At 32.2% G+C, this 27,887-nt stretch overlaps 1 protein-coding gene and 1 pseudogene across 5 annotated transcripts; both read left to right on the top strand.

Moving 5' to 3' along the window:
* The first annotated feature begins 312 nt into the window (after positions 1-312).
* On the top strand, positions 313-1,654 carry LOC109123371 (protein SRG1-like; annotated as a pseudogene).
* Positions 1,655-10,975: 9,321 nt separating this feature from the next.
* LOC100250663 (protein SRG1-like) lies at positions 10,976-26,730 on the top strand. Of its 5 annotated transcripts, XR_009466910.1 has the most exons (6): positions 11,028-11,413; positions 11,611-11,858; positions 11,937-12,264; positions 12,717-12,999; positions 13,314-13,418; positions 14,170-14,608. XR_009466910.1 is itself a non-coding variant. In XM_019222796.2 (5 exons), the coding sequence occupies exons 1-4, from the start codon at positions 11,156-11,158 to the stop codon at positions 12,951-12,953; spliced, it is 1,071 nt and encodes a 356-aa protein (XP_019078341.1). In that variant the 5' UTR covers positions 11,023-11,155; the 3' UTR covers positions 12,954-12,999; positions 14,170-14,608. The 5 variants fall into 5 exon arrangements, 4 of the variants coding, with proteins under 4 accessions (XP_019078340.1, XP_019078341.1, XP_059596702.1 ...); XM_019222796.2 differs by lacking the exon at positions 13,314-13,418 and having other exon boundaries at positions 11,023-11,413; XM_059740719.1 differs by lacking the exons at positions 13,314-13,418; positions 14,170-14,608 and adding an exon at positions 26,390-26,730.
* Positions 26,731-27,887: the final 1,157 nt, after the last annotated feature.

Raw genomic sequence — 27,887 nt, 5'->3', positions numbered from 1 at the left:
CTGCACATGAATGCAAGTATAATTTTTACAAAATTTTTGGTGTCTATCTTTGAAAGAAAATAACGCTCTTTGTTCTTGCTACTTCAACCACATTAATGTATCATATTATTAGATAAAAGTGATGATTAATTGAATGCTAAAAAAATTAAATTACTTCCTGTAAATGGTGATTAAAAAAGGCATTACACATCTGAAAATATGGTAACAACCTATTAAGTATCTCAGTTTATTCATTTGTCTCAGCAACTGAACAAATCTGATAATATAATAATATTGCACTAACATCAAGGCCCTCTTCTCCTCCCCCTCATCAAACGCCTGTGGACACAATATATGATAATGCATATATAGATCGCCATGTATGTTTTGAGTATCATCCCTCAGGTCTCTTGCCAAGGCGCAACATGGCCAGAAGTCTAGGTGCCACCGATGTCGGATCACTTGCAAAGAGCTTGCAAGAAATGTCCATGAATGGGACTGAGCCACCCCTGCAGTACTTCCTTAAAGAGAATAGTATCAAGCCTATGGATTCATTTCTCCCATCAGATCCAATCCCCATAATTCTCCTCCTCTTCATCTCTATCTTCTAAAGAAGGAGAAGATGAGCTAGAGAAACTTAAATCAGCTCTCACTTCATGGGGCTGCTTTCAGGTTCTGGTGGGATTTCAAGTTCATTCCTAGATAAAGTCCGGGAAGTTGCAAAGCAATTTTTTGCACTTCCGGTGGAAGAGAAACAGAAGTACTCTCGCGAGGTTGATGGCAGTGAAGGCTATGGGAATGACCGAATACTTTCAGAGAATCAAGTGCTTGACTGGTTGTATCGCCTGTCTCTCAGGCTACGACCAGTCGATCAAAGAAAGCTTCAACTTTGGCCAGAGAACCCAAATGAGTTTAGGTACTTTTATCCTTAATTTTGAATGAGGGAAGTTTTTCTCTTATATTGATCATAAAATTTGGCTTATTTTTCTTGCAGAGAGGTCTTAGATGAATATGGCACAAAGGTAAAGATTATAATGGATGTTCTCTTTAAAGCCATGGCAAAGTCACTGAGTCTGGAAGAGAATAGCTTCTCAAGTCAATTTGGAGAGCGAGCAGTGATGCAGGCAAGGTTTAATTTCTACCCCAGATGTGCAAGACCTGATCTGGTTCTTGGTGTTAAACCTCATTCAGATAGATCAGGAATCACTGTCCTTCTGCAAGATAAAGAAGTGGAAGGTCTTCAAGTTTTCAAAAATGATAAATGGTTTATAGTTTCTGTAATTCCTCATGCTTTTGTTGTCAAACTTGGGGATCAAATGCAGGTACCATATATAACTTCATCTATCTGGGATCAATGCTTATACTTATGATCAAATTAATCATAAGTACTAATGGAACTGAGCTTAATTTGAAATTGGTTTTGCATGAATTTATGCAGATAATGAGTAATGGAATATTCAAGAGCCCGATGCACAGGGTTGTGACAAACTCAGAAAGGATGAGGATATCAGTGGCTATGTTTAATGAACCAGCGCCAGACAAGGAAATTGGACCGGTGGATGGCTTGATAGACGAGAAAAGGCCAAGATTATATAGAAATGTGAAGAATTATGCCGCTTTCAACTTTGAATGCTTTCAGAAAGGGGTGGTACCACTTGAATCAGCAAAAATATGAGTTTTTATCATCTTCATGACCTTTGGCCCTAGAAATGAATTAGGGAATTTCTTTGTTGATCACAAGTGATTAAACCAATCTTTGGGCATGTGACATTGGAGCTTTGTTCTTCATTGAAAAAAATGGCTTCCAGTCTATAAATATAAAGTATGTTCTCTTACACTCGGATTCTAAATTCTACATCCATCAAATTTCTTTCTTTTTACAACCACCTCAATCAATTTATAGAAATGACCTAATGAAATAATTAAAATACCCGTAAAAGTTAAATACATTTCAATCTCTCTTTTCTTCTTCGTTTATTTTTTCTCTTCTAATCTCTACATAACTATAACAAAAATTTTCAAGAAAGTTATGTTTCTTGTCCTATATCATGGATAATCATATGACCATCTCTAATGATGCTAAGTGTAGAAGCATGTTTCTTACAACATTTTTTTTTTTTGTGCATTTTTCGAAGCTAAAAAAAAGGTGTTATAATAAGTGTTCATGGTTGCAGGGTGGGACAAATTGAAAGAACAACAAACAAGAAGATGGGTGTGAAAGAGAAGAAAAAAACTTTTTATCTTAGCATATATAGTGATTGCAATGAGCATAATTTTTTAATTTTTTTAATTTTCATGATATCAGCTTCACTATCTAAGCACTTTTTTCTTTTTTTTTTTCATTTCTTATTGCACAATGGAATTAAATAGTTTTAATTTTTTAAACTAAAATGAACCAAGTTTTTATTACCTTCAGATACCTTGACTTAGATTTGGTTTGAACATCAAAATGAATCACCATATTAAATATAAGTTTGTGTGATTTGCTATTCTTGCATTCATAAATATAAGTTTGATTGGTCGAATCATATTAAAATTTCATGTTACTTTTGTGTGAGTTTGTTGTAGAATTACAACTTAATGGAATAGATGTTTTGAGTTTATATTCAATCTAAATTAAAAATAGTCAACCTCAAACTCGATACAACCCAACCTTTTAACTCAATGTGCTCAATTCAAACCCCAACTCAATGTCATTTTTTTACATTTGAGTTAAACTTAGGTTTGACAAATAATAGGTGGGTTACACTTAATTAGCTTTATCAAGTTGTACATGTTAAATTTAGGTTAATTGGATAAGGTTAGATTCGGTTGAACACATCCACCAATTTTTTTTTTATCTATTTATATCAAAATTTAAATAGTATATAACACAACACTTAAGGATAACATTAAAAAATAAATAAATAAAGTTGTGTATCTTTTTAGCAAAATCAATTATTAATATTATTACCATATAAAATAATTTAAATTATGAATATTATAAAAATATTAAATTGTGTTTAGGTTACGCTAATATTGCTTGAACTTTGGCCTAAGACTAATTAACTTGAATTAAATTTGAATTGATATATATATATATATATAAACATACAAACAAACAAACCCTACCCACAACAAACGAAGAGTTAAAAATCATTATTTAAGTCTATAAAAAGATCAAATTGAGTTCAGATTGGTTCATGCCAAGCCCACCTAAGTTGCAACCTTGATTTGTATTAAAGCTTTCATTTACACAATACATGGTGTCAAAGTTGAAACAATTTGGTGCTAAGTGCATTATAGAATGAGTTGGAGAGGTTCCAATATATGATATAATAGTTGTTTAATGAAAAGAATGATAAGGATAGGAATATCATCCATGTAAAACTCTTTGATGAGGTAATAATACAAGGTGTAAACTTAAAAAATGAAGCAACAACTAAGGATACCTAAGATGGTTTGGATCCATTGTACATGGGAAAGAACTCATCAAACAAGTCATATATGAAGGAGCTATATTGTCTATTGATATTAGAATCATATTCACTATAATATTTGAATGCATTCAATCAATTCATGATTGTTATTATTCAAGGCAATTCTTCAAAAACTAGACAAAGTGATCCATTTGTTGGCTTCTTTTCGGCTTGTTACATGAATTTTTTTTAAAAAAATAATAATAAAATAGGAGTTCAATTGGTTACTAGAACCTTGTTAGTTTATGATAAAAGTAAAAACTCTCTTAAGAAGATGATTGAATGGTAGTCAAAATAGAAAAATGAAAGGGCTCGTCTAGCTAAGAGAGATCAAACAAGAATAAATCTATATTACAATGTTGTTGACATCAAGACACAGAAATATGAACCACTACAATTACAAACTTTTCTTGTCGGGGGGGTGGGGGGGGTATTGGTGTAAATCTAAGCGTGCATACGGGTGGTGCATACGGGTGTATAGTGGTGCATACGGGTGGAATTTTTCCGAACATATCGATCGAGTAGGTCCTGCGATACATATCCGGAAATGGAAATGTGGTGTCAACACGCAAGGTAAGCATCCTGGTTTCTCCATCTGTCTAAGCAATCAAACACATCTGGTAATAGTCTCCATCACACGTCCCTATGTAGGCGAGACATGCAAGTCTTCTTCTATTGAAAATGTTCAAGGCATTTACTCTTGTTTTGGTCATCTTTTTCATCTTCTTCTACCATTAAGAATTGTCCTCTGTATGAAAATGAGCTAAAATCAAGTTTGGCTGCAAAGTGGCCCATTTTCCATAAAAGCCATGTTTGCATCCATCTCTGGAGAGTAAAAAAGCCCTTTTTTAAATTCAATAAAAGCTTTTTATACTTATTTAGCTAAATTTACCCCCATAATTTATAATTTTAAAAAATTTAATATGGGAGTCGGGAAAACATTTCTTCTAGTAAAAACTCTATTTAGATTTACATAAGAAATTTTTTTCATGTGTTAAAGCTTAGGATACAAGATTTACGTTAGTTAGAGATTTGATGTATTAATAATTGAATATTTATTTATTTTGTGGATCTTATCACATATAAGTAAAATAAAAATATCTTTGGTTATTTTATTTTTATGTTTATGATATTTTAAATTTTAATTTTTTGTTTCATTCGTCATACAACCATTTTCTTAATTTCAGATTTCTTTTCAAAATATTTAAAACATGACCATTGATAAAAATAAAAATAAAAATTATAATAAGTTAAAATTTAGTATTGAAATAAAAAAAAAAATTATAGTGGCTAGTAAAATTAAGAGAAAATTAATATAAAATATTATATACAATTTTTTAAAAAATATGTTTATCTTTTATTTTATATAAAAATAAATAAAAATTTTAATTAATCAAAAAGTTAAAATCACAAGAAAAAAGATAAGCAAAATGTTAGAAACATAGAATCCGGTTGGTAGTAATTATAGAAAACACTTTTAACTTAAAAAGTGTTTTTAAAAAAATTGATATTTAGCAAAATTTAGGAAATACTTTTAAAAATCCAAAATATCACTAATAGTTTTAGAAAATCACTTATAGTGTTTTTTTGGAGAATACTTGATAGGTGATCTCCTAAAAACACTTCCACTAAAAAATACATCGAATAGAAATACTATCAAACACACTAATAGTCATTGACATAAAATAGCATATTGTGGTTTTAACTCAAAAAAATTAAAAATAAAATAAACATTGAAATAAAATATAAAGATAATATGATTTGTTTTTTTTAACATGCATAAGATCCACATAAATAAACAATTTATTTAGTATCACCATATGAAATCACATTATGTTAGACCAGGTTTACTTAATCTCCATTTTGACGATTACAAAATAAAGTTTGAAACTTATAATTTTATTCTAAGTGTGATTAGGAAGAAGATTTCTAAAGAGTCAATCAAGAAGATATATCTATTAGGAATCTCATATTGCTCTGTTTTTTTTTTACCCTATATCTTATAGGATGTATGCAACTATCCTTAGGGTTCTCTAGATCTATTATGGTGGAAACATATGACATTAAAAACCAATATAAAACATAGATCTAAAGAAGAAAAACTCAAATTTGCAATTAGGATATTCCTAGATCGATTTCCATCTCATGCAAACTTTAAAATAGCAGTGGTTGTTGTAGAACTCGTCTACCCAACAATCTTCCACTTGATCTCTCTCTCCATGAGTCTTGACATGAGAGAAGGATAAGTTTTTCTATTTCTCTCTCTCTAAAAAAATGGCTAGGATTTCTCTCTCCCTCTATCCGGATGAAACAATGGTAAAAGTGGCAAAAGCCTAATACATCCCACTTAGGTCCTGATTAATTAATTAGCCTAACTCATCAATCCAAAAAGGCAATTCATAAGATCTAGTGCAACTTTACTTTTTTACCAAAATACTCTTATGCACACTTATGAATTACATATCCAAAATACCCTCAAAGCGTACCACCATGAAATAAGAGCTCAAGCAAGGACCATTAGGATCCATAAGAAAATATTGACTCTCTCATAATCGAATTCTAAAGTTGACTTACTCCACTAAAAAGAGTCAACTGCATTCTACTATCCTATGAAATTATAACGAAACAAAGCTTGGGTTCGTGACCTACTATTCATTGCATTCAAACTCCCTATGAATTGGTATATGTTATCTAACAAGGTAATACTATCAATCCATCAAAATTACCTTTTCAATCATTGAGTTACAAATCCTCCTATTATGTGATCAACTGACATACTCTAGCTTCAAGAAATATATATCAAATTTCAATAAAGGAATTACTACGACCATAGATTTTATGATCACATGTCCCTTGAATCACTTAATGAGACACACTATTTTAATATCATGAAATATCATGATACTTCTATTGAGAATACTTATTGTCACCAGAACTCATTAATAGTAACCCAATCCGCAAATATATATGACCACTTTAAGATCTCCACCCATTGGTCAAAGTCTCCTATTGATTTCAATAGAGGCTCAATATCTTCTCAAGATTGAGAGTCTATGAAATATAGTAGCTTGGTGAATCATAACAATCTGATAATCTTATGTCATAATTCACCATAAGTCTTGTCTAAGGTGTGGTATACACACTAGTGCAGTTACAATGGGAATCTTATCCCGATAGTCAAGATAAGTCATCCTTCCGATTTGGAGGTAGTGCACTACTATCTCTACTGGATTATCTAAATCCATGAATCAATTGTGAACAACTTATCACCTTGTAAAGAACCCATGTCTTGTATCTTTTGTGCAACTCCTAATACACCCAAGTCATATACAATACAAGTGATACATGTTTAATGATCAAATCATTGTCAATGCATAAAAAAATATAGCAAATCAAAGATCATGTCTTACTTTTAGTGCTCAATCTCAACAATATCAAGCTAAAAGGAAATAAAGTAGAAAGAGAGGACTTTAACATTATAGTATTACAAGTCAATTTTTCCAAAATCTCTTTGTTAGATTGTTGTTGCACTAAGCTTGTATTGCATTACCTTTTTATTTATGCACTTAAAATCATCTAAGTGCCTAAATTAGTTTTATTTTTTTATAAATTAGATGATGAATCTTTTTAAATAAAAATAATTTTTTTATTAGTGTTATTCATGGTTAAAAAGGTTTTAAAAATGTTAAACAGTTCATTTAGTCTGGTTTTCCTAAGGATTTTACGCTAAAGTTGCAAATATATCAAAAACTATAGAGTTCATGATTGGAACCAAAATATGTGCTCTAATGACCCATATTCGATATGGTTTATGCACCTTAAGACACTCAAATCATCTAACTTGACACAAATCTATACTAAGGCCCTACCCATGAGTTTAACTTGAATTTTAGAGATTTATCGAAGGTTCAAGATAATAAAAGGGTGCAAGTTAAAGTCACTTTAGATTTTGAAAGATCAAGAAATGGATAAATGCATGGAATATGAGGAAATGCAAGACGAGGATATCATGAGTTTAAGAGATGAGGAATGACCATTATGAAGTAAGAAAGAAGGCACATAAACATGGGAAATGAGGCATGAAAGAAAATTCATCAAGTTTGTATGGAAATTTAGAACTTAAAATCTAGTAGTAATATATACTTTGAATTTGAAGTGAAATTTGAATTAAATTTTGAAGTCCATTTTGGGCAAACTATATATTGTTTTGAAGATTGGGAAGTCAGAAATCCAAACTTTAAACGGTGTGCAAATCAGAGTTGAAACAAGGAAATTATGCATGTTTGAAGAAAACTAGTTAGAGAGGAAAACTGAGTTCAAAATTGACAACTTGAATTCAAAATGGTTTTTGGTCATTTAAAAGTCATAGGAATTCAAGGAAACTTTTAGAAAATGCTAAGTTCGAATCTTTCTACAAGTTTTGAACAAGAGACACGTATTTTGAACCCGAAAACATTTTCTGCATGGGCAGTAGGTAAGTTTGAAATTCTCTATGAATTTTGAACTTACCTTGTTGATTCCGAATTGGTTCATTTTTCTCCCACTTATGAGTTTGAAATTGATTTGGAACTCACCCAAATTTCAAATACAACCACCAACAATCAATTTTGAGCTACGAGACATATCAAAATGAGTACCAAATGCCTCTATCTAATTCAAAATGCATCATACTTATTTAAAACTCATAATTTTTGGAGTTTTCTTAAGTTATTTATTACTTTTCTTTGCAATAAGTGGTCAATGAGAGTGTACCACATGTTAGGTCATTTAAGTTACTATATAAGCTCTCTTAGTTTTAGGGTTAAGGAGATCTTTTGGGAGTTTGACATTTTGTGGGGAGCAAGATAAGAACTTCAATTTGTTTCTTCTCTTCTTTATTAAATACAATGTTTTTAGTTTCTTTTGATTCAAATTATATATTTTTACTCTATTATGGATTGTGAATGTGACATCATCCCCATGAGAGGCTAAAAAGCCAACTTAGGGCTTGAAGCATGAAAACCTATGGTTATAAAAAAAAATGAGTAAATTATTATAACAATGAGATTAATTATTAGTTGGGTTATAATTTATCAATTTTTTTATACTATCCTTGTAAGTTAGTTTAAGAAATAATACCGTAAGTTATTACCCAATACTAGTGATTCTTAGTAACTTTTGATCATTAGTTATCATGGTCTTTCCTATCATTATTTGTCCCAAAATAAAGTTATAAGAAGTAAAAAGAGTTAAAAAGTTAAACCTTAAATTAGTAATTAATCTCATTCATTTGATGGTTTTATGAATTTGTTTTTAAAATGAAAAATTAGGTTTCAGATGCAATAATGAGTTACAGAACTCAAGTTGATCACAAGCAGTCAAAGATCCCAAAACCCTATGATCACTCTATTTAAGGAACCTTTGTTTTCTCTGTTCTATACCTTAAGTTGGATTGTGGAAAGCCCTAGACTTAAATCAATTGAATTAAAATTCAATATTCATTTTGTTATTAATTTAGGTTCTTTTACATAGTTTCACTTCATAAAAATTACTTTACATATTGCTTTTCCCTTTAGGATTTAAATAAAAGTTATTCTTTTATCTTAGTATTAACAAATTCCATAAGTCAGTCCCTGAGGGTGATACCCGAAGTACTACAAAAGTTACAATGACTTTTTCTTTGGTTGGTATCCCTCTCACATTGTCGGTACCCTTTCTCACAATGTTTCTATCATCTCTCATAATGTTGTTCCCTTTTTCACAATGTTTATTATATCTCTCACAATGTTGTACCATTTCTCACAATATTTATACTCCCTCTCACAATATTCAATCCTATTTCACATTGTTCGTACTCTCTTTCACAATGTTTGTACATTCTCTTACAATGTTCATACTTTCTCTCACAGTGTTTGTACTATCTTTCACAATGTTCATACAATTTCTCACAATATTCGTACTTTGCCTCACATTCTTCGTACCCCCTCTTACATTATTGGTAATATTTCTCACATTGTTCATAACTCTTCTCACATTATTCGTACTATCTCTTACATTGTTTGTACAATTTCTCACATTGTTCGCACCCTCTCTCACATTATTTGTATCATCTCTCATAATGTTTATACATTCTCTCACACTATTCGTATCTCATTTTACATTGTTCGTACCATCTCTCATATTGTTTGTACTCCCTTTCACATTGTTCATACCTCATTCACATTATTCGTACATCTTCTTACATTGTTCGTACCATCTTTCACATTGTTTGTACCATATCTCACATTATTCGTGTACTTTGTCTTACATTGTTTATACTTCATCTCACATTGTTCATATCTCCTCTCACATTGTTCGTACCCCCTCTCATATTATTTGTATTCTCTTTCATATTGTTTGTACTTCCTCTCACATTGTTTGCACCTTGTCTTACAGTGTTTATATCATCTTTCCTATTGTTCATACATCTTCTTATATTATTTGTACCATTTTTCATATTTTTCGTACTCCTCACATTATTTGTACTTTCTCATGTATTGTGTGCACACTTTCTTACATTGTTTGTACATTTTCTTACACTATTCATACTCTCTCACACATTGTTCATATCCTCTCTCACATATTAAAAACAATTTGATCACAAATGACTAAATTATCTTAATTTCATTAATAATGAACATTGTTCTAAAATCTAAATCTTCAAATGCTTTTTAACACAACATTTCTACCAACAAAATTTATATTTAAATAAAAAATAATAATCAACTTTTACCTTTAATACTTGTAATCACTTGGAATCCTTCAAATAATATCTTCCCAAGAAACAAAAATTCTTATTTTCCTTCTTCAAGATATATAAAACTTCATCTTCAAATTTAATCTATGAATAGACAATATATATATATATATATATATATATATATATATAAATATTGATGACAAATTCATAACAAATGACTAAATTGTCTCAATTTGATTAATAATAACTCATAAATGATTACATACTTAAATGCTATTGAACATGACATTGTTACCTACAAAATTTATATTTAAATAATATATAGATATATATATATATATATATATATATATATATATATATATACCTTTTAACACTTGAAATCCTTCATATAATATCTTTCTCAAGAACCAAAAATTATAGTTTTCCTTTTTTTTAAGACATATAAAACTTCATCTTCTAATTTAATCTATCAATTCACACAAAAAATGATATAAAAATATTAATAGCAATTTAATAACATAAGATTAAATTATCTTAATTTGATTAAAACTTGATATTTAAATTTGATTTATCAAAACACATACCAAGTATTTTTCAATACTATGGTTGAACTAATTTTCATATTAAATTAGTGTCCTTTTTGTATATTTGAATAATGAGAGTATAAGGGTACTTGATAGGATTTTCTTTTTTTAAATAAATGTTAGGTAGTTCATTAAATAACGAATTATATTTGTTATATAATAATAAATTATAATAAAGTTGTAATATTTAGATATACATATGAGATGCATAGGATTATTTCCAGCAATAAGTCATCTTTCCCGATTAAGTTTTTTCAAATTTTGTAATGGCCTGCACTTTGCACATGTCATCTTATTATTATTATTGGAGTCAGTGGGTAGTAGCCCCAAAATAAACGGTGGGTACAAAGAACAACCCTCCATGTATTATTGCGTTTATCATCTCTTGGGTATCCCGCAGCATACCTTAAAACATGGCCGGAAGTCCAGTTGCCACCGTCGTACCACCACTTGCCCAGAGTGTTCAAGAAATGTCTGTGAATGGGAATGAGCCACCCCCACAATACTTCCTTAAAGAAAACAGTATCCAGCCTATGGATTCGTATCTGCCATCAGATCCAATTCCCATCATCGACATCAGTCTCCTCTCCTCTTCGTCGCTATCTTCTAAAGGAGGAGAAGAAGAGCTACAGAAATTTAAATCAACTCTCACTTCATGGGGCTGCTTTCAGGTTTTGGTTTCTGCATACTCGAAAACTTCATAAGAAAATATATATATATTTTATAGGGCGACACTTACTGGAATTATCCAAACACTCAGATTGGTAGAATTTGTTCTTAGCAACTGGGTGTATTAATTCCTTGTCATGCCTGTCGTTCATTTGCCCGAGCACTTACAAATTACTTGGAATTTTCTTCTGAGTATCAGGCGGTAGGCCATGGACTTTCAAGTTCATTTCTGGATAAAGTACGGGAAGTTGGAAAGCAATTCTTTGCACTTCCGGTGGAAGAGAAAGAAAAGTACTCTAGGGCAACTGATGGCATCGAAGGTTATGGGAATGACCCTATTCTTTCAGAGAATCAAGTGCTTGACTGGTCATATCGCTTGTTTCTCAGGCTACAACCAGTGGATCAAAGAAAGCTTCGACTTTGGCCAGAGAACCCAACTGAGTTTAGGTACCTTTATGAACAATGTTGAATGAGGGAAGCTTTTCCCTTATATTGATCATGAACTTTGGTTTATTTTTCTTGCAGAGAGGTCTTAGATGAATATGGCACAAAGGTAAAGATTATAATGGATGTTCTCTTTAAGGCCATGGCAAAGTCACTGAATCTGGAAGAGAATAGCTTCTCAAGTCGATTTGGAGAGCGAGCAGTGATGCAGACAAGGTTTAATTTCTATCTGAGTTGTCCGAGGCCTGATCTGGTTCTTGGTGTTAAACCTCATTCAGATAGATCAGGAATCACTGTCCTTCTGCAAGACAAAGAAGTAGAAGGTCTTCAAGTTTTCAAAGATGATAAATGGTTTAAGGTTCCTGTAATTCCCCACGCTCTTGTTGTCAACCTTGGGGATCAGATGCAGGTATATATATCTCTGTCTATTTGGCATGGCCCCAAAACACTATTCCACCTGAGAAGGATTTGCTTGGCCTTGTTTAGCTAACATGGCAACTAGTGAAAAAAAAAAAAAAAAAAAACAAGACAGAAACTAGGAATATTCTTTGATTCACCTTGAGATTTCAGAAATATACTGTAGTCGAATCCCAGATTTGCTTCAAACCCATCTGTATTCCTATTTTGTCTCCAAAATGAAAACCTGGTACTAGGATCTTAGGCTGCCTCCCACCTCCTTGTTGAGGGGTTGCAGTTACATGCTGGCCATAATAGGCTACTTGCAATTCTGCATTTCTGTGGGTTATTAGAGACATAAAACAAATTTTTCCTTCAGTGAATTAATCAGCATAGCATCCCTAGCTTAGAAGAAAGCAATGGACAACTGAGCTTTGTAATTGGTTTTTTTATGAATTTATGCAGATAATGAGTAATGGAATATTCAAGAGCCCCATACACAGGGTTGTGACAAACTCAGAAAGGATGAGGATATCAGTAGCTATGTTTAATGAACCTGAGCCAGAGAAGGAAATTGGACCGGTGGAGGGCTTGATAGATGAGAAAAGGCCAAGATTATATAGAGACGTGAAAAATTATGCTTCTTTCAACTTTGAGTGCTTTCAAAAAGGGGTGGTACCACTTGAATCAGCAAAAATATGAGTCTCAATTCTCATTGTCTTCATATCCTCTGTTTTTCCAGAAAAGGGTGAGAATTCTATTTCTTGTTCAGAACTAGTTCAACTAAAATCTCTGAGCTTATGTTATTGAGTCATGTGATCTTCATCTGCAAAACAGGCTTAGAGTATTTTAATCTATATATATATATAGTGGGATCTAATTGACATATCTTGAGGCATTATCACAGAGTGAGCTTGTGCAATCTAATGATTGTAAACAACTTCCCTTCTTAGTTGTGTAGAAAGCTGCAATGGAGGCTAATATGATCATATGTTCCTGCATTACTGCATCATGTGCAGATAATCAGAAAATAACAGTTATCACATATTAGCATTCTTTCAGAGGTGATCTTCACTATACATCAACCATCTAATTAACAATATGCCAATCTTGAAGTGCTAATTGGATCATTGACCTACCCGTGAATTCGAGGCTCAATCCATCCAGGTAAGGATTTGGTAACAAAAAGATTAGAAAGTTGGATCGTGTAGTATATCTTGTGATATCCCACATGAGATAAGGAAAAAAGTTTGACATTATATATGTAGTGAACTCCTCTTGGTTACATAAACGTATTTTAAAGCTATTAGGACCTATTAAATCCATAACACATTATCTATATGATTGAGAGTGAGTCATTGCATATCCTACCTATTATTCAGCTATGGAAACCTTAGTTATATGCATCTTTTTTTCCACACTTTTGATAACTTGTACATCCTTGCATAACAAAATAAATTGAATACAGAAAATATTATAATAATTGGTTAGTGACTGAATGACCACCACTAAATATTGTGTTCCATTGGAACTGTGACCATCAATCAAATGAAATTGCTTTTCTTGTGTTGCATTCATATGTATAAACAAATGAATCTTGGGGTCCTCACCATATTCACAAAAGCTCCTTTTGAAGCATATTACTACTTGTCACATTGTATCCGAGACAAGTAGAGGCTCAACTAGAAAGGGACATTTGTATATTTAACTAAAGCACTTAAGCTCCGAGCATCTTGTCATGAACCAAGGTGGTGAAAACCTAACCTATTGCTGAGCTTGCTTTATTAAATAATGAAGAGAGAATATCATCTGTTAATCTGCTATTATATCTAAGAAAACAATTTCATAAATAGACTTGAACAAATTTTATGCTTAGGTGAATTTAGAAACAATATATAAACCTATTATGAAATTGCAGAAAGAACAGTCATCATCAACATATTGCATATGGGTGCTCCTATCAGCAATTGAAAAAGAAGAATGAAAAGATGACAAAAAGATGAAGATGGCTCTTATGTGAAGTCATAAAACAATTCTTGAAACCTATAAGGGAAGAGAGAAAAAGAAGGATTGCTGAGCAGTAGGTAACATGCAAATTGGCAATAATCCGGTCCTTTCAGAAAACCAGGTTCTATCCACTATTTGCTTGGGATACCAGAAAATTGAAGGAGGTTCAAATTTTGGCCCCAAGAGCCAAATGATTTTAGGTAACATTTTTTTTCCAAGTATTAAGATTAGTGGGGAAGAAGGGGCATATGTCATCTCCTTTTCGAAGCTATTTTGATATGCGTGATACTTGAAATTGAAGCAATTAATGACTCTAAAACTGAGCAAACTCTTGATATCATATTGACCCATGAGCTTGTGTTAATAATCTTGCAGGGAAAGTCCATGAATATGAAGTTTATAATAGATCTTCATGGAATTCAGAAGAAACTAGCTTATCAAACCAGTTTGTATAACTAAGGAGTGGTTATGTATTGATCCTAGAGGCACTTTAGAGATGCCTTTTAACAACTATGGCTAAGCCACAAGCCTAGGACGAGGGAACGACACACCCTATCGACAAATTCAATAAGGGACAAGCTACCTGCTCGAGAGAATCCTTGACCAAGAGAACAAGGATTTGGGTATGAAATCTTTCGATGCTATCCCTGACCAGCCATATCTGTCAGGGTGACATGACCTGGGCCATGTCACAAGATATGGATCAAAATGGATTGAGCCTGATACTGAACCTATTCATAATTGGAAAGGCCTCAAACCACACCTGGTTTTAGCTTACCATTTACTTTGAGAAAAGTAGGGAGAAGAGAACGAGTTACGAATTCCATATTGCTTGCAGAACCACTTGAGTTTTCCATCATTGAATTGTGGTCGACTATGACACGTGAAATGTTGAATTAGCATTGGATGTTTTTCCACATGAACTTGATGAGAGCTGAGTCTTTGATTTGGGAGGGAGATATCAAAACTGTTTTCTGAGATATAAAGCTATATGGATTGGAGCACATAAGCAATGCCATTCAAAGCACTCAGTCCACTGGAAATGAAATAGAGGCTCTTTATTAGATTCAAAAAGTCAAAGTCAACCAACGGGCGGAAATTAGAATCAAATAGAAGCTGATGTAGGAGCAGAAGTGGTGCTAGGCTTCACTCCTTGTTCCTTATTTTCATTCCAATATGAGGAATTTGTCTGATAGCTTAAATCCTATCCTATATTAGTTAAGAAATTTTGAATTGTGTCCTTCAACTTCCACCCATTTAGTGAAATAATTTGTGGCTATAAGAAGAAATTTCTTTTAAGTGGGTATTGTAGGAAGAGGGTCGACTATATCTATCCCTTACAATGCAAAAGGCCAAAGAATAGTAACTAGGACAAGCTCTTTGACCAGCATATGAATGATAGGATCAAATTGGCACTTGTCCCATTTCGACACGAATTGGTCTGAGTCTGCGTTGTTAGAATGATCGTCCTCCAACATGATTTCCACATGCTCCTTTGTGTAGCTTGGAGAGGATAAGATGGGCTTACTCGAGAAAGAGACACCTCAAGTAAGGTTCTATGAAGGACCAATTATATAACAGGTTATTGATTACAGAAGATCATGTTATTTTTTTGCCTAAACTTTGTACGTTCCTTTTATCCCTGTAAGTAATGTGTCGTCTTCCAGGTAACAAAAGATAAGGTCCATCCAAGATGTCTTGGGCATGATGCACTTTGTTTGGTTGACTAACGAAAAAATCACTTATGCACCAACCACAAAATCAACTAGTATTTTTCAAGCCTCTCACATTGTCAAGGATGATGTTAGGTTAGCTAGTGCATCAACTTGCTTGTTCTTCATATGCGGGACTTGTGATACTTTGGCTTGCTTAAAACGTGACAACATATCTTTCACTTTTTTGAAATATTTTTCCATCTGGTCTTCCTTACCTTTGTATTCCCCTTTAATTTGTACGATTCACTAGCTATGAGTCACTAAATACATATAAGTTTTTCATAGATGGGTCTTAGGCGAGTGCAACCCTACTATGAGAGCTTCCTACCCTACTTTATTAATAGACAAAAGGAAGTCAAACTGGATAGCATATAGGACTTCCATGTCATCTGGTGTTCATAGAATGAGCTTGGCTCTGCTTCCTATTTTCTTTATCGACTTGTCTACATATAATTACCAAAAATTTTGTTTGATTCTTCACTCTTAAAGTTATTTTGCAACTCAATGATGAAGTCTACAAGTACCCAATTGACGAGGCATCCTAATATATCGAGTTTATGGAGGGAGCACCAACCTTAGTGGTTGGTTAGTGAGGATGTTAATAACATGGTCTTGAAAGTACGTTCATAACTGCTTTGTTTCCATCCTCAATGCTAATGCTATCTTTTCTAATTTGTTGTACCTCGTTTCACTATTGGCCAATGTATAGTATACGAGGCGTTACTAGTTCTCGCTTATGTAAAGCAAAGAAACCCTACAACATGATCTGAAGTGACTAAATACATGAAAAGGTATTATTTAATAGTCTTGAAGGCTCGTTCACAAACATCTGACCACCCAAAACAACTAGCTCCTTTAAAAAGATTGAAAAATGGTTATAGTCAGACTAACGACTTCGAGATGAACCTATTTAGGCCTTCTAACCTTCCTATTAGGATCTAAGAGACTTGGTATTCAAGAGAGATTGAAAACTTGTATCTCAGAAAATAAGGTTGATGTCTCTTGTTTTTTATGGTCGAAGAAGGCATGTCCAGCACTGCCATGAGTTGCCCAAGGCTTCTATTCCCTGTTTTACAACTAAGAAACCTAAAAATTTGCCCAATTCCGATCCAAATGCACACTTTCGAGGGTTGAGTTTCAAATTTTTGTACCATAGTACTTAGGAGGAGTTGTTCAAGTGTTCTAAGTGATTTGTCCAATGTTTGGATTTCATCAACTTATTGTCAACATAAACCTTCATTGTCTTTCCCAGTAATGGTTTGAATAGACAAAGTGACCAACCGATGATAGATGGCTCTATCATTCTTTAGGCCAAGAGACATGGCATTATACAATAGATATCATCACTCTAGATGAAGGTTATCTTTTTTGAACCAATTAGGCACATAGGGATTTGATTGTAACCCAAATACACATCCATATAAAGAAGAGCAACTCATGCCTTCTTGTTACATCCATATTTAATCAATTCGAGGTAATGGGAAACAATCTTCATTTAAATCCATGTATAGTTACATATATTTTCGACTTTCTATCCTTCTTTGGTATAACCACAACATTTGTCAACCACTTTGGGTACTATATTTCTCGAATGAATCCAGCACCCAAAAGTTGTTTAACCTCCTACCATATGATCTCTTGCCTTTTTGGATGGAATATATTGGACAGGCCGGTTTCCTCCCGGGTTTCATGTTTAGTTGATGTTTGACCACATAAGGGTCAATCCCAATCATGTCATAATGTTTTTATGCAAACATATCAGAATTAATTCACAAGAAAGTCAACAGGGTGTCAATTTCATATGGAGATATATGGACGCAAAGTGATACTATTTTATGCAAATTTGAGTTGAACAGTGGGTGAGACTGTAAAGGTTCTGCAAATTAAGAAAGGCTGCCTTTTATCAAACATGTGGGAACTATGTTGTAAATTCTACTTAGAAGGTTTTTAGCTTCCAAATTATCCTTGGTTGCATTGCCAATTAACAATGATACAGTGTAGGGTCTAGCAACCTTGATCTTCTTATATGTCAAGTTGTCCCTACATTGTGTAGAAACTCAACTTCTGATGATAAGTGAACGGGGCGACTTTCATCTTGTGAATCCACACCCATCACAATATGACGTTATATAAAGATGATCATCCATAATGTTGAACAACATGAGCATGGTTGTTGGCCCTATTGAGACGGGTTGAAATACTTATCTCAATGAAACAATATGCAACCCGTTGACACCTATCAACACCTGTCCTAAGGATTGTAACATGGCAATTTTGTACCCCATTTGAAGGAAAGTAGGAAAGTGGAGCAATTCAACTGAACTTCCTCGATCGACCAATACTCTTTACATAATGTGCCCGATCATCGTTAAGGTTAACACTAGTGCATCCTCATATAGGTGTAACCAGTGTTGTAACTTGGATGAATCAAATATGATTGGTCCATCTATTAGTTGGATGTTATCTTGTGTGAGCATGTTTTGTATACTAGTTATTCGAAACAACGGGTTTGTCTCTTGTATTTTTCCTTTTATTTATGATTTAAAGCTCCATGATGAATAAGTTAGCCCTGCCATCAATAACAGTGGATGATCGAGTGAGATACAAGTTAACTAGCATGATCTCTTTTCCTCTTTGATTGTTCTCATCATCGATTTTTCATTCTTTCATATATAGCCTTAGATAATTAGCTTGTATTAATATCTCGACTAAGTAGCGTAGATTTCAACACTAATATGTATTATGTCCTCGGCCTTGATGGTAGTCACAAAAACATGATTGGTCATGTTGCTCTAATTCCCCTCTTATTGGAGGACCTATTCAAATCCATCTACTCCTTAAATTAGGGATAAGATTTAGGAGTATGACATTGCCAAAGGGAGAAGGGATCATCCTATATTGAATATCCTATTGCTCTACTAGATGCTTCCTTTTTTTTGTCTAGATGAATCATGTTTAAATTCTTTTCTATATAACAATTCATTAAATGTGTTTTACACTAGTTTAGTGTTAGTTCCCACTTGAGTCGATATGACTATGCATTATGATGTTGCATGAAGGTTGTCTTCTAACATTGTGTACTAGTTAGCTCTTTGGAACAATTCATCCACAAGGTTAGGGAGATCTAGAGATATCAAATTAAAGAATAATGTGCTTAGAAATATTACCTCCTTGATAGTCTGCATCATAATGTCCATGCTAACTTTGTCCAACTATAGAATTGCACCTCAAAAAATTGTCATGAACTTCTGAATAGATTCTCCACAAACATTTTTTTACATGGAATAAACCTATCATACTCCGCTTTTGTTTTACTAAGCATAGATAGTGGGAAGCACTTGTTTCCGAGAGTTATCTAAACTAATGTATCGAGTCTAATGGCAGACGATAGACGATAGAACCATGAGAATGCGAAACCCTACATGCTAGATCGAAATACTTGTTGGGAAATCTAGATTACTCTATGTTCATGCCCTAAATCTTGATAGAAGCATGAAACTATTCATAGGGCTATTAGATCCTATTCATAGCAGAAACAAAGCATTCAAAACCTTTCTAGGATTTATAAAATAGGTTTGGAGTGTTTACCTCATATTTGGATGGATGTTCTTAGATTAAATCATTGTGATGGAGATAGTCATTTGATGACGTAGTAGTTAAAAACGATTTCATAAACCTCTATTCTTCCACTCAATGACTCATCCATGAAGCTCAGCACAAAGATGTTGGAAATCTAAAAGATGGAGGCCAAGACTCTCTCTTTAGAACATATGGGGAATGGCTCGAAAAAGATTGAAATCCTTACCCTATAAGGGATATTTATAGAGTTCCTATTAGGTTTAAGTGACTTTAGTTCACCTTGGGTTTGAGTTATTTAATCTAACCCAAAAAGGATCCTAATTGATTGATTAACCTAACATTGCTCCAATTAATTAATTAACTCAATCCAACAATATTGTTCACAAATTTCTATGCAACCTTGCATAAAAACACTTCTATGCACATAAGTGAACCAAGAATTGAACCAACCCTCATGAACCATGTCATCAAGATATATAAGCTAGAATGAGTCCACTAGGACCCATAGGATAGTATTGACTCCATTAAAATCTAATTTTGAAGCTGACTTAACATTCTACTATAGAGAATTAACTACACTCCAATATTTTATGTATATTACAATGAGACACCAAGTGTTCAGATCTATGACTTGCTTTTTATTGTATATAATCTCCCTATGAACTGGTGTTTGTAATCTAACAAGTTGAAAGTTATCAACTTCTTAATATTACCTCCATCATCCTTAAATTACAAATCCTTTTATCATGTAATCAATTAACATATCCTAACTCTCAAAGAGCCTATATCAAGTTCCATTTAAGGATCTATTATGACCATAATTTATCTAAACACACATCTTTAGGATCACCTAAGGAGACACATTATCTCAATCCTATGAGGTATCATGGAACCTCTATTGAGAATATCTGTTGCTACTAACTTACATCTATAGTGACCCAATCTATAACGAATAAATGATCACTTTAAGATCTTAGGTGTAGGTCAAAGTCACTACTAACTTCTACATAAGTTCAATATTCTCTCAAAGTTGAAAGACAATACAGTATAGCATCTTAGTGAAGTTATGACTACTCAATAGTCTTATGTCAAGACTCATTATAATTCCTATTTAATATGTAACCATATACATAGTGCACTCATCATGGGAACCTCATCTCTATTAGACTAATCATCTTTCTAATTAGGAGGTAATGCACTATAGCCTTAAATAAATTACTGAACTTCATGAACCGACTATGAACAAATCAACAACTTGCAAGGAAGTCATGACTTGGACCTTCCATATAACTCCTAATACACTCAAGTCATGCACAATACAAGAAATGCAAGCTTGAATACTCATAAAGTATAATGTGTGGAACAAAGATAAATAAAAGTGTCATTGAAATATAATTAAATAAATAATAAATTTCAAGTTTGTTACATCTTGTCATGCTTTTAAGGACATTATCGTAACAATACTGTGGACCCGCATTTTTCACGTGCGTCCCCACTCGATCGGCGAGACTCTCTTTTTATTTGTGAAAAATTATTCAGTTTTGGAAAAGTTGGAGCCACCACTTATTTTATTTTTATTTTAAAGGGAAAATAAAACAAGAAAGAAAAACCCTAAAATGTGACTCCATAATTTTTGGAAAAAAGCATGTCTTTGAAAAACCTGAGTATAGGTCCGGGGATCAGGTTACTTATTGGGAAGGTACCTCTAGGAGGTAACACCCTTCTAAGCCCTAAAGAGGTCTTTACTGACTAAATTGAGGAAATGGGGCAATTAATTGATTAATTGTAGATACCTAAGTAAGCTAGGTGATTTTCATAAAGTAGCATGCTAAATAAGGAGATCAATCACAATAAAGGAGAGTTAAGGTGCGTACCTGAACCACTTCTTAAGCGCTATCATAAAACATCAATGGTTAATTCAGAAATATGACACACGACATGCATTTTATCAAGGATGATCAAACAAGCATCGAGGCAATCAAGTATGGCATCAAACAAGGGCAATGACATGCAGATTCATGAAATTTTGGGAACGTACCTGGATAGCATATATAATTCCTAATGTGCTTCCTCAGGACATGGGGGTTAGATAATAAATAATAAATAATAAATCCTAGCATGCTTATCTAAATAATTAGCAAAAATTATCAGAATTCAGAATAATTAATTATCATACATATCTTGTATACAATTCCTAAAAAGAAAAATGTAAATATGATTACAATAAATAGCAGGATGGTAGCAAAAGTAAATTTTGAAAAAAATTTCTTATGTAGGGGTTTCACCAATTCCCCAAATTAATATACACGAATTTAGCCTAAAATTGTTCCATTTATTTGGGACCACAAGCTTTGATTCGCGTTTTGTTTAAAACCAAAATTTTTGTTGAAAATTGAGAAGGATGCAAACCGATTAAGATATGGTTGCATATTATTTTTTAAAAAGAAAATAGATTTTGATTCTAAAGGCTTTAAATGAATAATAATAAAAAAAAATTTAAGAAACGATTTTTTTGAGAAAAAGAGTTTTGTTTTAAAATAAAAGAAATTAATTTTTAAAATAACAAAAATAGAAAACAAAATATCAATCAAAACAAAAGGAAACAAAGATCACGAAATAAAGATTTTAGAAAATCTTGTCAATTAAAGTGGTGAGAGTAAAGGCCAACCTCCATGGGTTTCCAATGACCCTCAAAAAAAAAAAATTGACCAACAATCACTAAGGCAACAAATTTATGACTTCCTAATCAAACAAACTAACAAAATTATCATCCAAAAACTAACATTTAAATTTCAAGAAACACATGAATAACTAGAGTTAGATTAATTGGAATTAAAAATGTAAACTTTACCTCACAAGATCGATTAAACTAAAGAATTAAGATCGATAACACATTCAAATTAAAAATAAACTAGAATTTAAACTAATCGGAATTAAAAATATAAACTTTACCTTACCAGACCAATTAAACTAATAGATTAAGATCAATGACTCATTCAAATTAAAAATAAACTAGAATTTAAATTAATCGGAATTAAAAATATAAACTTTACCTTACAAGTCCAATTAAACTAATAGATTTAAGATCAATAACTCATTCAAATTAAAAATAAACTAGAATTTTAACTAATCGGAATTAAAAATATAAACTTTACCTTACAAGTTCAATTAAACTAATATATTTAAGATCAATAACTCATTCAAATTAAAAATAAACTAAAATTAAACTAATCGGAATTAAAAATATAAATTTTATCTCACAAAATCAATTAAACTAAAGAATTAAGATCAATAACTCATTCAAATTAAAAATAAACTAGAATTTAAACTAATCGGAATTAAAAATATAAACTTTACCTTACAAGTCCAATTAAACTAATAGACTTAAAATCAATAACTCATTCAAATTAAAAATAAACTAGAATTTAAACTAATCGGAATTAAAAATATAAACTTACCTTACAAGTCCAATTAAACTAATAGATTTAAGATCAATAACTCATTCAAATTAAAAATAAACTAGAATTTAAACTAATCGGAATTAAAAATATAAACTTACCTTACAAGTCCAATTAAACTAATAGATTTAAGATCAATAACTCATTCAAATTAAAAATAAACTAGAATTTTAACTAATCGGAATTAAAAATATAAACTTTACCTTACAAGTCCCATTAAACTAATAGATTTAAGATCAATAACTCGTTCAAATTAAAAATAAACTAAAATTAAACTAATTGGAATTAAAAATATAAATTTTATCTCACAAGGTCAATTAAACTAAAGAATTAAGATCGATAACTCATTCAAATTTAAAAATAAACTAATTGGAATTAAAAATATAAACTTTATTTAAACTTTCATGTAAATTAAAAATAAACTAGCATAAAACTAATGAATTGCAATCATAAAAGAGAGACATTTAATCTAAGAAAAATAAAAGATTGTTCGAAATCGAGATTTAAAAGAATTTATCACAAACAATTAATTAAACCAAACAACTAAAACCCAAACTAAAAAAAAAAAGAAATACGGTATCAAAAATCGAAAACTAACCTGTATTGTATCGGAAAAATACTCTCTTGATGTTTCAAAATGGCAGCCCAATTAGTCTTTCAAGTCTTCTACCGCTCCCCCCAAAAAATTGCATCTGTTCCTCTCCTCTAAAAAAGATTGCCTTTTGTATGTGAATTTCTACTCCAAAAGAAAAAAAATCTCCCTGCCAAAGTCCCCCTTGTCTTAGATCTCTCTCCTCAAGAAAAACAATCCCCCCTCCAAAAATAAAACTTCTCTGATCCAAAAAAAGGAAATCCACTTTCCTTTCTTATTTTCTACCCTTTTATAACCTATTCTCCCATGGAAATAATATATGTGTTATCCTTCTAAAAACAAAATCTCCTCTTTTCCAAAATTTTGGTGATTCTCCTTCCAAATAGATGGTGGCCCGTTTCCTCATGCCCAAAAAAGCCAAGAAATATGATTTAGAAAACTTGTAATAAGATAAAATAAAATAAAATAAAAATAATAAAGAAATCCATATAAGCCACACAAGTCATGTAGGTCATGCAATCATGCAAGTCATATAAAAAGTGGGTTTAAAAATGCTTAAATGGGCCTAAGGCGTTCAGGAAAGTGCCTAAGTCTAAATTAAGGCTGTCAAGGTCATAATAAGGGGTTAGGCAATCCTTCAACCAGAGTCTCCGAGGTGGTTCAAGAAAAGTAAGTAGTGTGAGTAGATATGGGCCACCAAGGAGCTAACTGTAAAGTATCGAACAAGTATCTAATAAGACATGTATTAGGAGGACAAAATTGAGGGTCTACAAATACTTTTACATAATAAAGAGACATTTCCACTTTCAAGAGTCATTACTTGCTTAAGCGCATAAGGTAGTCAAAAGGATCCCCCACATCGTCGAACATGTTAAATTTAGGCATCACAAAGTGCCACAAGCCTCTTACAGCAAAATTCACAAAGCCAATGTTGTTGTAGCTTTTTCGACTAGTATTCAGAGTAGGCTTGCCATTAGAAACACGAATAAGGTTCATGAGGAGCCATTATTGGCATGCTCAATGTTAGAGTACATGCTTAAATCACCCAATTATTGTTAAATGACCAATTTTCCTAAAGTTTAACCTTACAGAATTTAGATTCAATATGCAATTCATGGTCCTTAACACCCTCCCTAATGTGTGGCCCCATACTCTCACATAGAGAAATAGACAGAATTTGGATTTATATTTAACAAACAAAATTTCAATTCATATCCAACGAAACAAATGGAGCAAATGCAAATTGTGGAAAGGCGATTCAAACGTGAGATCTCCCTCCAAATCAAGCTCTAATACCATGTTGAATTATCAATTTTCCTAAAAGTTTAAGTTTGCAAGATTTTGGTTCATATGCATATCATACTCCTTAACAATTGTAGAATTAATTCCTCACCTTTGTATATCTATTTGGGGTGGTCACTATTTTGTTCGGTTGTTCTTTTATGTTCCCCAACAGGCACAGCAAGCTGGAGAGAAGGTTGTGGATCAACAGACTGGATGGTATTGTGAGGTTCTGGTAGTGGCTGCCATCCATAGAATCTCGTTCTCTTGCCGTAGGATTTTCAAAAACTAAAAAGAGTACTTCAATTTGTTTTTTATGTCCTTACTGCTCACCTAATTTCTTCTCAATTTGTAGCAATCTGTCTTCCATCAATTTTAGAACATTGATCGATCGTTGTTTTAATGTCATTGCTTCAACCAAGCTTTTGCTTCCTGATTCCATAGACCATGTCAAATATTGGGTCTCTAAAAAAATCCATAGCATTACGGTTAACCTAATATGTAACACTTTTCCATGCCACTTGTTACATTCTAAAGGATTCCAGTCTCAGAGGATGAACTTGTGTTTTTCATAAGACGATGGAACCTCATATTCTCAAGAACACAGAACCCGTGTTCATAGGACAGACTGGATTAGAATCGTGTTATCGAATTTCATGTATCCCGTCATTTGTATCGATCATGCTCATGAATGCTAGACTTACGTGGCTGTAAAATGTTGTAATCTTTATTTTCATTGTATAGAAAGTCAAGCCCCTATATATAAAATTCATTGGGAAACGTACATGCATAACCATTCCCACATATATCATGATATATATATATATATATATATATATATATATATATAGATAGATAGATAGTGTGGAGCACGAGAAAGTAAAGAAACTGTCTACAATGGGGAAGATCGATGGCCATGAGCACCACAAGCTAAAAGAAACTACAAATAATGCCCAAGGTTGTAAGCACAAGAGAATGAAATTAGTGCCAAAGGGGTGGAATTGAAGAACTGCCGTAAATTAAGTTACTGCTGTTGACATGTATGCTTCAAGTATGTTTCACTAGTTCATAACCTACAAAACAAGGTCCATGCTGCTGCACATGGGTGGTGCAAGTATAATTTTTACAAAAATTTTGGTGTCCATCTTTAACCACATTAATTTTATCATATTATTAGATAAAAGTGATGATTAATTGAATGCCAAAAAATTAAATCACTTCCTGTAAATGGTGATTAAAAAAAAGATTAAGGTGGTATTTATTTTTTTTTACTGAATAGAAAAAGTCAAAACAAACACCATCTAAGTACACATCTTAAAATATGGTAGCAACCTATTAAGTATATCGGTTTATTCATTTGCCTAAGCAACTAAACAAATGCGATAATATGATATGATTGCACTAACATCAAGGCCCTCTTCCTCCTCATTAAACGCCTGTGGACACAATATATGATTATGCATATATATATAGATCACCATGTGTGTTTTGAGTATCATCTCTCAGGTCTCTTGCCAAGGCGCAACATGGCCAGAAGTCTAGGTGCCACCGATGTAGTATCAGTTGCCAAGAGCTGCCACCCCCACAATACTTCCCTAAAGAGAACAGTATTAAGCCTATGGATTCATTTCTCCCATCAGATGCAATCTCCATCATTGATATTAGTCTCCTCTCCTCTTCATCGCTATCTTCTAAAGGAGAAGATGAGCTACAGAAAATTAAATCAGCTCTCACTTCATGGCGCTGCTTTGAGGTTCTGGTTTCTACATACTTGAAAATTTTCTATGAAAATATATAATTTTTAGGGCTCCAGTTACTTGCCATGAATGGATGATCTGTTTACTTAGGCTAGCAATTCATGTCGCATGTTAGCACTTATTCCTTGCTGCATGGGGGAAGACCCAAGAGGGTGTGTTACCTCAGGCGCATATGAGTCATGTGTACCGTATCATGCCTAAAGAGCATAATTTCAGGTCAGAGGCTCGACGACCTCTTCTTCCACCATTAATGGTGGAAAAGAATTCATCATCGGATCAATTAGAGACGGAGTTTATCACGAATAAAAATTATGTCTTTAGTAAAAATAAATAAAATAAAATAAAATCTGAAGGTGTATCTTGAAAATAACACCTTTAATGAAATCAAGTATTTTTATAAATAAATAAAAAATTAAGTTTTAAAGAAGTTATTTAAAAAAAAAAAAAAAAACAGCTTTCATGTAAATTGTTAATAATTCAACATCTACTATTTAAAAATTACACTCAAATTATTTTTGAAAAAGACAACTCTTATGAAATATATATCTGTAATAAAAACCATATTTTGATTAAAAAAATAGATAAAATTAATTTTAAAATGATTAACTTTAATTAAAAAAGAAAATCAATGTCTAAGGAAGTTGTCTATTGAAATAACACTACTAATGAAAAATTGAGTTATTTATAAAAAATTAAGTTCTCAAAAAAAATTGTTCAATTTTAAAACAACTTTAATGTAAATTATTTATATTTTAATATTTATTATTTATTTTTTAAAAATAAATTTATATTGTAATTATCTTTTAAATACAACTCTCTACGTGAAAAACTATATGAAAGATATCTTTTAAAAAGACAATTTCTCATATATGAAAAATGTCTTAAAAGGACATTATTACTACCCTTTCTTAAGATTTTTTTTTTTTTTTTTTTTTTGGCATTGTAGATGTTTTGAAGTTGTGCATAGGGATGGAATTTTTTCAAACTTCTTGCGTAGCTCTTGTATTATATATCCGGAAATGGAAGTGTGGTGTGAGCACATAAGGTAAGCATGCACCTTCATTTCGGTGGTAGCGTTCATCAAATGTCTATATACATTGAAGAATTTGAAGACTAAAATATGAAGAATTTGAAGACAAACTATGGAGAAACACCTCAATTCATTCTGTGATACATTCCTTTACAATGAATGAAAGCATAAATAAATAGCCTACAGATATGAGACAATTCCGGAATGGTACACTATC

Source organism: Vitis vinifera, chromosome 11 (assembly GCF_030704535.1).
Source record: "Vitis vinifera cultivar Pinot Noir 40024 chromosome 11, ASM3070453v1".
Taxonomy (NCBI): domain Eukaryota; kingdom Viridiplantae; phylum Streptophyta; class Magnoliopsida; order Vitales; family Vitaceae; genus Vitis; species Vitis vinifera.
Note: the sequence above shows the minus strand (reverse complement) of the source record. Positions and strands in the feature narration are given on the sequence as shown.

Bases quoted from the DNA above. Each gene is read 5' to 3' on its own strand.
- LOC100250663 (XM_059740719.1), top strand. From the start codon at position 11,156: ATGGCCGGAAGTCCAGTTGCCACCGTCGTACCACCACTTGCCCAGAGT. The intron at 11,859-11,936 runs GTACCTTTATGA...TTTTTCTTGCAG, and splicing joins GAGAACCCAACTGAGTTTAG to AGAGGTCTTAGATGAATATG. The intron at 12,265-12,716 runs GTATATATATCT...GAATTTATGCAG, and splicing joins ACCTTGGGGATCAGATGCAG to ATAATGAGTAATGGAATATT.